Source organism: Danio aesculapii, chromosome 24, assembly GCF_903798145.1.
Source record: "Danio aesculapii chromosome 24, fDanAes4.1, whole genome shotgun sequence".
NCBI classification, from domain to species: domain Eukaryota; kingdom Metazoa; phylum Chordata; class Actinopteri; order Cypriniformes; family Danionidae; genus Danio; species Danio aesculapii.
In genome coordinates, this window is record NC_079458.1 from 26,308,548 (window position 1) to 26,321,584 (window position 13,037).

Genomic DNA, 13,037 nt, shown 5'->3' on the forward strand with positions numbered 1-13,037 from the left:
TCAAAATATGTATTTGTTCATTTGTTTGTTTATTGCTTTTATATACTCCTACTAGCAACTCAGAAATATGTTTTTGGCAGGTAGTTAAATAAAAAGAAATTGCAGTTATATTTACGTTAAATATTAATAAACATAAGTATATTAGTTAGATAATAGTTAAACAAGCATATCTAATACAACTTCACAACAAATAAAAACTTTTTTGTTCCTCATATTCAGCTGTGATTCATGTCTGTATATATACCACAGTAATGTGATCAAATATGAACGTCTTTTAAACTCAGTACAGATTACTTCAATCTCTCCTCAGCCAATCGAAGAGCAGGGAATCATAAACACAGCACTTTTATGTCACATGAGAGTCATTCTTCTGCTTCCATCTTCCCTTCTGTCGAAAAATGAAACATTCAGTATCAACACACAGCAGCAGATCTCCAAAAACAATGGCTTATATGTTCACGAAACCTGAAACTGAATCAATATAGCCATAAAAACGTCAGGACATAATTATCTGTTGATATGTAACATAATAAGACAGATGGTTAATGGTTTATTGACTTGTTTTTGTCAAGCGTGACAGGATAAACGGCATATTGTGTAAATATGGAAATATATCCAGTAGGGAGGATCGCTTGCAAATCTCCCAGAGTAATTGTGTTTGTTTCAGCCATTCAAATATGGAAGTGGATTTAAGGGGCTGAACACACACACACACACACACGCACACACACACACACACACACACTCTCACACACATGATGGACACACACAAATACACACACTCTGGTGTTTTGACCACAGTTGTTAATGTTGTAAGTGTCGAGGGACGAGAGATACATTATGCTTTCATCCAGAGCTTATACTAAACACACGTCCATGAGCAAGCACACACACGTTTTGATGGACTCTTTGTGGGGACTTGACATTGAATATTTTCTGTTCACTAACTCTGACAGATTGTTTACATTTTAAAAACATACTTTGATTGTTTTTCAAAAATATCAAGTTTAAAGAGAGAAACACACAATCAGCTGTTTTCAGTTTAAGCAAGCATGGAGATATTCAGACTTAACAGACTAATCAAAAAAAAAAAAAGAAAACACTGCAGCTGTTTAAACAAACCATTTGTGTGTGTTTCTGTGGCAAAGCGAGGAAGAAAAGGTCTAGAGCATTTTAATCACTTGTAAAAACTACTTGATAAGCACAATTATTTATAAAATATTTATTTATTTATTTAGTTTTCATCCAAGAACTTTACCGTACAGGTATCATAAAATATAAAGCCATTGAATAATGCGGGAAATTAAATTAAATCAATTTTATTTTATTTTATTTTATTTTATTTTATTTTATTTTATTTTATTTTATTTTATTTTATTTTATTTTATTTTATTTTATTTTATTTTATTTTATTTTATTTTTACAAATTAAACTGGACTTTTTGTTGCTTAAAACTTACAAATAAAAAAATCTAATATATAATATATAATATATAATAACTTTTAAAAGTGGTATAAAAATAGGGTGCATAAATTTAAACATTTATTTATGAATTAATTAATAGTCATCACAAAACAGAAAAAACATTGAATAAGAGGAAAAAATAAGTTAAATTAGATTTAAAAAAATTTTATTTAGTAAAATGTTTATTTTAATATATATTTTTTTATTACTTTTTAATTAATTTAATTATTTATTTAATTTTAAATTTAATTTGATTACGTTTTTTAAAATTAACTTTAATTTTTCCCCATTATACTTCTTCTGTTTTGTGACGATTGAATGTTAAAGTTCTTGTATAATATAAACAAATTCAATAATTTTATTTAATTATTTTTAAAAAATCGTTTGTTGCTTAAAACTTACAAATAAAAAAATAAAAATTAAACGGAAACATTTATTTATGAATTGATTATATAATTTTGTTTCATCACAAAACTGAAAAAAAAGTTAAATTAAAAAGAATAACTTAAATGAAATTAAATCAGCTGTTTTGTTGCTTAAAACTTATATATAAAATTAAACATAACATTTTTTAAAAAAAAGTGATATAAAACATAGGGTGCAAAAATGCATTTATAAATTGATTAATTAGTTAATTTGTTTATTACGCAAGAACTTTAACATTTGGGGCTGCACGGTGGCGCAGTGGGTATCATGTTCACCTCACAACAAGAAGGTCGCTGATTCAAGCCTCGGCTGGGTCAGTTGGCATTTCTGTGTGGAGTTTGTATATTGTCCTCGTGTTCGCGTGGGTTTTCTCTGAGTGCTCCGGTTTCCTCCACAAGTCCAAAGACATGCACTATAGGTGAATTGGGTAAGCCAAATTGTCTGTAGTGTATGTGTGTGAATGAGTGTGTATGGATGATTCCCTGTGATGGGCTGCAGCTGGAAGGGTATGCGCCGCTTAAAACATATGCTGGATGAGTTGGCGGTTCATTCTGCTGTGGTGACCCCAAAATAATATAGGGATTAAGCAGAAAAGAAAATGAATGAATAAATGAACTTTAAAATTCAGTTATCACAAAACAAAACAAAAATAATGGGGAACACTTTAATTTAATTTAATTTAGTCTAATTTAATTTAATTTAATTTAATTTAATTTAATTTAATTTAATTTAATTTAATTTAATTTAATTTAATTTAATTTAATTTAATTTAATTTAATTTAATTTAATTTAATTTTATAAAATACAAATTTTTATTTTATTTAATTTTAAAAAATCAGTATCGAAAAGTTTAAAAGAGATTAGCCTAAAACATAATGCATAAAAGCAAACATTTCTTTGTATTGCCCTGCTGTTTCAGCCTTTGAATGTGTTTTTGTATGAAACAAATATCTTTTTGTTCAATGTCTAGAATATATAAGCGACTTAATGAGATTGTTGGAACAGTAGACCCGATTTGGAATCCATACCTAAATACACAGCCACACACACACACACACACACACACACACACACACACACACACACACACACACACACACACACACATGTCTGAGCACACACACACATGCAGCTATGTGTGTCTCAGTGCCAGTCTATTAAAACAGCAAGCGGATTATTGTTCAACGTGACTGACCAAAGTTTACAGACGGCTCTTAACTTGAAACAGACCCATAAAAATCAACGCAGTCTGACTTCAGCTCTCTGCACTGAATGTATGCTCAAACTGATCTCAAACAACCAGACATCATGACTGTTGACATGAAGTTTGATCCACTTTTCTGATTACCCATGTACAAAAACAACATCTAAAGTGATCAACTACCTTTTATTATCTTACACTTTTCAGACATAGGTTAAATAAAGATTTTGCAGCATTTTATCTGTGAAAGAGAAAAAAACGAGTGGAAAAAGGGGTAATCAGAAGTTGTCTTTAAGTCTTCTTGGGCCAAATTCAAACCAAATGTTCACATTCCACCGTCTTTTGATTTCTTTATTTATCACAGGTTTAATATTTCGAGTTAGTCTTCCTCCAGCAGATTCTCTACCTTTTAAGGTAATGAAGAGCTGAGAATGCAGAGACAGGCAAGAACTTTCATGTTACTCACACAGTGTTGCTCAGGTAACATCTGGAGAGCAATTTTATGCCTCCCAATCAATCAAAGTCAGAGGAATACTGCAAAGTCTGCTGACCTGATGAGTGTATATGTGTGTGTAAGTATATTGTGTAAATGTGATTCTGTATTTAGGTTGCAAATTATCATAAAATGTGTTTCAGTAATACTTTTTATAATTCACAAAAGTTTAAGATTAGTTAAAGAAGTTAAAGATCTCTTTTATTTGTTTATTTTTGTTTATTTATGCTTACCGTTTTTCTTAGTCGCTTTAGTATATTTCTCAGATCAGAATTGAAATTTGCAAAACAGTAAGTGCATTTCTCAAAACAACATGTGCAAATAGCAAAAGACCATGCACAGCAAAATCCTCTGAGTAAAAGTTACTCAGTTTAGATAGTATTTAGTCCCTCTCTACACTGACTACGTTTACATGGACATCACTAATCGAATTATTTGCCCTAATCTAATTAAGACAATAATAAGATTAGGATGTTTACATGAGCTGCTTCTTGAATGTTCCTTTCATGATCCCGTTTTGCATGTTATAACACATTCGAATAATGTCATCGTGTCACTGAGCTATCCGCATTTCCTCCGGAGGTTCATTTAATTTCGGGTGTTTCATGTTTAATTTGTCGACTTTTAACTGCAGTTTGGCACTTTCACTTTCATTTGGGAATATTTCATGCATGCCCCCTGTGAAAAAAGACATATTGCAACTATAAACTGCTGGAAGAGTGTTGTTTTAATGGACGTTCATACCGCAAGCTGAAGGGAAGAAAAAAAACCTCACCATTTCACGATGCAGGTGTCTGTGGTCTTCACTGACTCTGTAGGTGCAAAGAGTGTCAAACAGCAGTGTGTGTGTAGACTATCCAGGCGCAAAATAAATATACAGGTTATAAGGTGCTGTGTACAATGCAATACTTTCTACATTCGCACTTGTACACAGCACCTTATAACCTGTATATTTATAACAATCTGTACACACAACTCAACATCCAGGTTTCTTCACTAACCGCATCTGTTTAATGTTCATCATTTTTTATTATTATTATTTTATTTTTTCAGATTATTTTGTGTTGTCACTTGTCACTTTATGTACACTGGAAGCTTCTGTAGCCAAAACAAATTCCTTGTGTGTGTGAAGCACACTTGGCAATAAAACCGATTCTGAATTCTGAAATGCAGCGAAAAGTCCTATATGATGGTAATAGTTCGATTAAGGTGTTTACATGTCTGTATTGCACTTCAATAATGCAACTAAAATCGGCATACTCCACATGTCTTAATTTGATTTCTCTTTAGTTCGATTATGATCTTAATCTGATTAAATTATTCAAAAATCGCTGTTTACATGGTAGACTCTTAATCCGAGTATTGTCTTAATCACATTAAAATTGAATTATTGGTGACCATGTAAATGTAGTCATTGAGTTACAGTTACTCAAGTTAATGAGACAATGAAAGGATTGCTGATCGAGCACTGATGATGAACACCTGCTGTTAATTAGCAGAAAGACAGCAGAGAAACAAAGCTACAACTTACTTCAGTCACAGCCTTAGATAAAATCAACTGAAATAAAACACATTGAATCTCTCAAAATCTCAGCAGAGGATTATTAAGCAACTCCAAAAACAGCAGCTTTATGCTGCGGGCACACTAGAGTTTGTGCGTGTGAAATTCTGTTGTACAACGCTGCGAAGAGGTGGGATTAAACAAGATGATTAGACATTTTAAAAAGCAAGCGATTGGTCCATGTTTTAAATTTCTGTACAGAGAGGTCATGTTTTGATCTTTGATTGGTCTCACAATGTGATGCGATTTCGCAGGTCAGAGTTCACCAAGCTTGAACTTTCCAACGCAGCAAACTGTGAAACTTGTCGCACGTTTCTGGTCTGACACATTCTGCTCAAGATTTTTTTTCTGCTCATGTTTTATCTTGTATGTTGCTTTTTTGTTCCAATGATTAATACTAAATTCTGAAATAATTAATGTTAACATTAAAAAAGCCTTCGAAAAGCCCTTATAAAACATGCCTTTATTTATTTATTTATTTAGAGACAGTTGCTATTGGTAAGCTAACTAAATGAACTAACTTATTAATTAATTTATTTATATTTGTAAATTCATAAAGGTATTTTGAGGCAAATGTTCAGATTCATAAAAGCTGTAATGTGAGGGACACTGGACAATGAAGTTGATGATTCAAATGCAGGTTTATTATGACATTGGTCAGGTATGCAACTGTCAACAGGGTCAAACAGATACATACAGGGTCAGTACACGCGGCAAGCAACGTAAACAAACAGAACAAAGTAAAGGTCAAACACGGCAAGGGAAGGGAAAAATGTCATAATAAAAAAACAGTTAAACAAGACTCATCAACTGGGGGGGGGGGGGGGGGGGGGTGTCTGTACTGCTTTTAAAGTCCATGTAATCAGTTCTGAACAGTTTCAGTCATGTGTCTTAGCAATCAGCGGAAAACCGGAACAGGTGTGAGTGTGTGGTGCAAGACAGGATATGTAGTCCATATGGTGACAGATTTATAGTCCTGAGTGAAAGTGAATGATTCCAATGATTTACAAGCCTGGATCGGTGTAAGTTGTGACAAAAGTATTCATTTTAGTTGCTACACAAAAAATTCAAACCTTATATTCAAGCATCATATTGCTTATAGTAAACACACATCGGGACCTGATACGGCTAGTTTTTGGGTGAACTAATCCTTTAAAGGAGCCTTCCTCAGTAGACATTTTAAACTACTGCTAAACTATTGGCAATACAGAATAAATCAGACTCAATCTTTTTGTTTTGTATTACTGTATTTATACCCTAGTGATCTAGTGTTTAATTTGCATGGCTTTATGGGGTTAATTTAGTGAATACCCAGATACAGCCGAGAAATACAGGCATAACTCTGTGGATTGATGTTGTTTTATTAGTGGATGTTATTTTTGCCATTACAATCATGATCTGCCAGCAAGATTCTCCTCTGTGTCATCATTTTTTACATGATTTTGACCCTGCGTCTGATTCAATGAGGTTTTTTTTATGGAAGCCTTAAGAACAAGGGAAATGTACTTTTACATTTTTCTGAAAGAAACATTCAGGTTTTAAGAGGTTAAGGAAATAATACAAATAGTGACAGAGAGGAATTCATGGTGGAAAAAATAGTTCCTCATTCAAAAGAGTTGAGACACTCCGTGGTTGATTTTATTGTGTATTTACATACTTACACCATCAAACAGTTGTACATACACAATGTAACAAAAGTAGAACTGTAATACGGCTGTACAGGATATCAGTGCAGCAATGATGGTCAGCAATGAACTGGGCAGTTCAAGAAAGTCATTTCCAGCATTGTTTACTTGCTTGTGACATCAAAATCCACCATTTCTTCAAACAACGTGTCTGAGAGACTCCTTTTATTTTATAGAGTAAAAAAATATAGGTGTAAAGCGGTAAACTCAGTGACTGAACTGCATGTTTATTGATAGCATTCGCTACCATAGTGATACAATGTAGCAGAACAGTATGCTGGTGTCAAAAGCAGATACAGATTTGGAAGTTTGACCTGTTCTGGGTGTAGCCTGAGCTCTGACTCAACCTGCACAAAGCTCTCATTGTTTCGCATACACAGAGGCAGGGCAACACTTTCAAAGTACATTATTTTGTCATCTTTCTATTGTTCTAAAAAGCTCTTTGACTTAAAGGAATGCTCTGGTCTGTTTCTTCTGTACATCTCAGTTTGTTTGTTTTCTACGTTTGGATGACGCAGAGACAGTCAGACAATAACTCAAGCTTCCGAACTGATTTCCCTTCATAAGGAACTGCATCCAAAGCGAAATACCAGCAGATTTGATTTGGGAACTTTTGCTTTAAATGAGTTACTGATCATTTATTTTTAAAAGTAAAGAAAAATCAGGCTTTGTGCAAAATGAAATTGGGCCTGAGGTGATGGAAAAGTCTGAATGGTCTCTTTGTTTCCTGCTATTTTATGCTCTGAAAAAGTACATGTGTAGTTTCACTCAAAACCAGTTCTTATTTCTCTCTCTGAATTCTATTCATCTGTCGAGTCATATGGTTTTTCCTGTTGCTCCTCATTGTTGAGTTTGGAGCCACATACATCCGAGTTTGTCTGTTCAGTATCCTCAGGCGTGAAGTTCTGCATTCTGAAGCACCGATAGATAGGAAATCTTTCATTTGCTCCCGTTGCGCTTGAAGTGTTTAAATGTGTCAGTAGTTTGTTTTATTGTTGTTGGTTTTTGGTTTTACTTTTGTAGCACTCTGTTATTTTGGAAGCTTGTTCCTGTTATTGAATAAAAATTGTAAACAGTTATTCGCAATATCTGCTGGACATGACTGATAATTAAATAAATAAGATGCAAGTGTATATCAAGCCAGTCTGATAAAATATAAAGTTCTAATTATTCAGATAAACTGAGAATGCCTTCAAAAATCACAACTACACGCTAAAACCCAAAAAACTGTGAACTTACTCTATTTAAGCTGAAGTAATGAGGTATTTAATTAACTCATTTCCTTCAACACTTGAGTTCAAAACTCTTTTCAAATGAGTAGAATTAACGTTCAGTAAATTAAGTTGATACACTCATTTAATTTGATAAAGTTGCCTGTTGGGTTTTACACTGTATTCTCATAATTACTGATTAACCATTAACCGAAAGGGTCCATTTTTTTTACCGATTAATGGTGTCAATTAAATGATTAAAAAAAAATTATAAAATAAATAAATAAATATATATTCTTGTCTATAGCAATATTCTTGTTTCATTTTGCTTCTTTTGCAAAATAAGTCTGTAGGCACGTGTGGTTGCACGTGTTACAGTCCCACAAGTTAACAAATATGTGTTGCGCATTTATGCAGCCAAGTAAAAAAATAATAATATATATATATATATATATATATATATATATATATATATATATATATATATATATATATATATATATATATATATATATTTATTATTATTTTTTTTAATAAATAAAATTAATAATAATTATAATAATAATAATAATAATAATAATAAAATGTTGTTGTACTTTCCCCCCTTGTGTCTATTAATTAATTCTAAAAGAAATGGCTGTTTGTTTGTCGCATATTAGTCCATATTTTGCTTTTTGTAGATTTTGGTAACCTAGTAGCATCACTTATGGACAAATGAATCTGTTTACTGCAATACTATACCCATTTCTTCCTTTTAATTACATTGCGGAATGTATACAAATGCTATTCACCCAGGCTCTGTCTCAGACACACACATACTTGTATTTTTTTTTCTCTCAGAATATTAGTTTCCATCTGAAGCGTATTAGTGTGATTAGTCTACTCCGGGGACCTTCTTGGGTGGTCAGGTCGTGTCAGGCAGGCCATGTGTGCTGCATGTTTTAAAACCAGCACATATTACAGGTGCTCTGAATTTAGCTGGAGCACAATGATATATTATTTGAACTAACCGAGCAGGAAAAAAAATCCCCAGTGTTTCTTTATTTGACCTGTTTCAGCCCTTCCTTTTCACATGTGAGATGGAAATGTAACACTTCTTTCATTCTCACTGTGGTGACTGAACAGAAAAGACTTTCTAGACTAAACCAGAACTTTGAGGATTGCATTTGCTTGCGTGCGTGCGTTTGTGTGTGTGTGTGTGTGTACTTGTCAGTGTTGTTTTAACCAACATGACTGAAACTTGGTTTAGTTTACTGGAATATAGCTTAATTCAAATACACAGTAGGTATTAAATGAAAAACATAACTTTAAAAACTTACAGAAAAGAAGAAAATATTATGCACTAAAATTACAAAACTAAACATATAAATACAAATCTAATTCAAAATATGTACTAATATTTTAATAATTTAACCACACTCAGCTACCCGCATAGAAATCTGATCTATATCTAAATGAGCTATATCACATGTGTAGCAGTGCGAAATGCCTGTGTATCGGCACTGGTGGGAGGCATGAGGAACTACCTTCTTCCACCATTCATTCACATTTGCGGCTGACTTCAGAACAGCAGAAACTGTTGCTACTTCACCAATGTCACTTGAGAGCTAGTATTTGAATGATTCTCTAGCGTAATGTCTAAAGTGATGACAAAACAGGTGATTTCGCTCACATTTTAAGATTATAAGGCTGAAGGGCATGCAATTCCATCAGTCTAGAGACATTTCTCAGTATTTCTCTTTTTGTAATCAGGATATCACAATAATTAATCCCGAAAAAGTCAAAGCAACGCAAATACTAGCAGATTACCGTTGTATTTGTGATAACGAAAAACTTTTAACACATGCAAGCATTTCTTCTTTCTTTCTGTTTACTGAATTAGTCTGCTGTAATGAAAACAGGAGGCTCAATAGAAACAATCAGATGGCCAACCAAAAAGTAACTCAGGGTTATACAAAGAGTGGCCAACACAAAATAAATTCCTGATATGTGAGTCCCATCTCACACTCAATAAACTACAATTATGGTATAGATACAGCACTGCAACATACAAAAGAGAGAGATCGACTTAGAATGCCACTTACCAAATTTATAATGATTTGATCAGCTGTAGTTTGTAGTTTAAGCAGTATTTTTCTCCTCTAAGGGCTTATTATGCAGCCACTGTCGCCATCTTGTATAAGATGGACAATGTCAACCGTCCTCGCTCTGCTACAAAACAACTATATTCTCACCTAAAAAGCCTACATTATGTTGTCCAACAGCGGCAATATTTGTCAAACTGTAATCCTGCTTGACACTGGTGTGGGTGGAGTAATACACAAGGGTAAAGAGGCTGTACGAGTTCTGATATCAGTCAATCAGAATCGAGAACCAGACAGAACTGTTGCATGAATGTATGTATGTAAGTATCTATAGCTATATATATATATATATATATATATATATATATATATATATATATATATATATATATATATGTGTATATATATATATATATGTGTATATATAAACAGGCAATAATATATCATATGAAAATAAGATTACTTATCCTGCTACAAAAAAAATTCATACAGGAATAAAAGCGCAATCTGTGCATTAGAATAATCCTTATATTTACGTTCCTTGGCGATAACGTAATGATGGTGTGATGATGACTTATTTATATTTAGATGCAAAAGGCTTAAATAAAAATGGTGTTTTCGAATGAAGATAAGAGTTTGATCAAAGATTTAAGAAAACTGAAAGACTACAGTGCTTCATGTTTTCTTCTGGAATCTCTGACTAAAAATAGGACAAAAGGTGGATTGGATTACTTGTTGGTGAAAATTGATTGCACTGGATCAGTATGTCATTTGGTGGGAAGTGGTTGTCCCCGCACTGCCTGTACTGAAAATATCACCACTGTCGAAGGCATGGTACTGAGCCAAGAAGATGCACCACGCACCCATCACACTGTCTGACAGATTGCACGGAAGTCTGGAAATTAATGACTCTGAAATGTAAACGTTGCTTTATATCTTTGCATGCTAACTTAGTTTTCAAGTAATAAAATTGAAGCGTTCTGTCACTTTTTGGTTATCATTGTTTGATAAGGTAATGCTGTGATATAAATCAGGTAAGGTGGAAAACAGATACATATTATCTCATCTATTTGCCATCTAATTACAAAATATAAATTAAGTTGGAGGTATTTTGATTAAATTCTGACAGAATTTAGCTTGGATTTTTTTTCACCATTAGAATTATAAATATGTACATATGTTTTCAAATAACAAATACACTGGTATATTTGTTATGATGTATATGGTGCCATTTTTCAACATTTGAAAATATATGTTGCATAAATTACATATTACATAAAACCAATGTACTTGCATGTCATTTATGCCATTTGCATATATCTATGCAAATGACATGAATCAATTAAATGTGTCAGATTTCTATATAAGCCGGGAAGACCCAAAAACCCTTTCAGACTAGTCAAAGCTCTTAAATTTTAGCTGTTTTTAAGATGTTTTCTCAAATACATATATCTGTTTTCTCTTGTTCAGGTTCATAGGGAGATGATATTTGCTGGACGGGATGGTCACCCACTCCGGCAGCCCCCGATGGGTCCTCCACCACCCCACATGCAGGGCTCCATGTCACCCACCACACCTCACGGGATGCCCCCCTCCCCGTCTCGAATTCCCTTTGGCCCACGCAACCCAGGTGGAGGTGTTGCCACAATGCCACGTGAGCGAGCCGGACACACACTTCCAGCCCCTGCCCGAGCGTCCTCCCCCTGCCCGAGTGCCATCTTGGAGAGGCGGGACGTCAAACCTGACGAGGATGTAGCTGCGAAGACCATGACTCTGAACACCAGAGCTGAAAGTCATTACGCCGACCCTTATATGTTACATCACCATGCCCCGCCCCCTGACACAGTAGACCACGCCTACCACCGTGCCACCATGCGCTCGTACAGCAACCCCGGTGTTCCCTTGGAGCCCCCAGACCATCTCTTCCGACAGAAAAGCAGGAATAGCCAACTCCCCATGCTTGGCTCCAAAACCCCGCCCCCATCCCCGCACCGAATGGGTGAGATGAGAATGGTGGACATCCATACGGTCCAACCGCAGAGTTCCATGACTTTGGAACGGGCTTCACCTGTTAGACAATCATTTAGGAAGGAGGCTCCTCCTATGGATGCCATGGTAAAGGCAAGAGGTGGAATGGCGTCTCCAGCCACCCCCGATCTTCAGGTTCACAATCCTCTGGCCCCCCCGACAGACCCTCAAACACGGTAAGTTAATTTATTCAGGAGCAAACTGGGGTTTCCAAGCATGAAAAGAACTAACTGTCCATCGCAGGATATATTAGCATCCATGACTTGTTCATTTTCTAACTCTGCATCGGTTTGTTGTCTTCCTCTGCATCATTACATTTCCTAACCGCATCCAAAACCCATCGACCGTGTCTTGTCTAAATACTAGCAGCCATTATTATTATGTTTGTGTATATTTTTTGGTTTGACAAAACTTTTTAGGTGGGTTTGAGTTCAAAAATACAAAAAATATTAATAAAAAAAGAGTCTACACTGTAAAAATATATTTTAATTAATAGTTTCCGTATTTTGTGTTTCACAAGTGTTTTCTGTTTATTTCCGATTGTGAATTGCATTATGGGAACTTAATTTCTGCTTTGTCGACATTTGATGTTGAAAATTCATCTGCAGTAGGGTTGGGCGATGTCGACCAATTTGTCGTATGATGTCTAATGTGAAACATCGCCATGGACAATTATGTCATAGTAGGCAGCGGTGAATGAATTATTTATGAATAAACGATAACGAATTAATTATTTGTAGCCAATCGTTTCAACTACCTGACTCATTTTACCCATAACCAAATCATAAATAGATAAGTAAATAAATAAATGATAAATAAATAAGATGCACAACCAAAGTTGCCCAACCAACAGGAACCAACTAACAGTATCTGAGGATTTTGCT

At 34.3% G+C, this 13,037-nt stretch overlaps 1 protein-coding gene across 12 annotated transcripts in view; it reads left to right on the top strand.

Moving 5' to 3' along the window:
* The window catches only part of si:ch211-285f17.1 (sickle tail protein homolog), a 301,601-nt gene that overhangs the window by 245,142 nt on the left and 43,422 nt on the right, over nt 1-13,037 (top strand). For all 12 annotated transcript variants that reach the window (XM_056450184.1, XM_056450187.1, XM_056450189.1 and 9 more), the window contains one exon: nt 11,596-12,329. In XM_056450184.1, the coding sequence (XP_056306159.1) occupies nt 11,596-12,329 (734 nt within the window). The remainder of the gene's footprint in view (nt 1-11,595; nt 12,330-13,037) is intronic.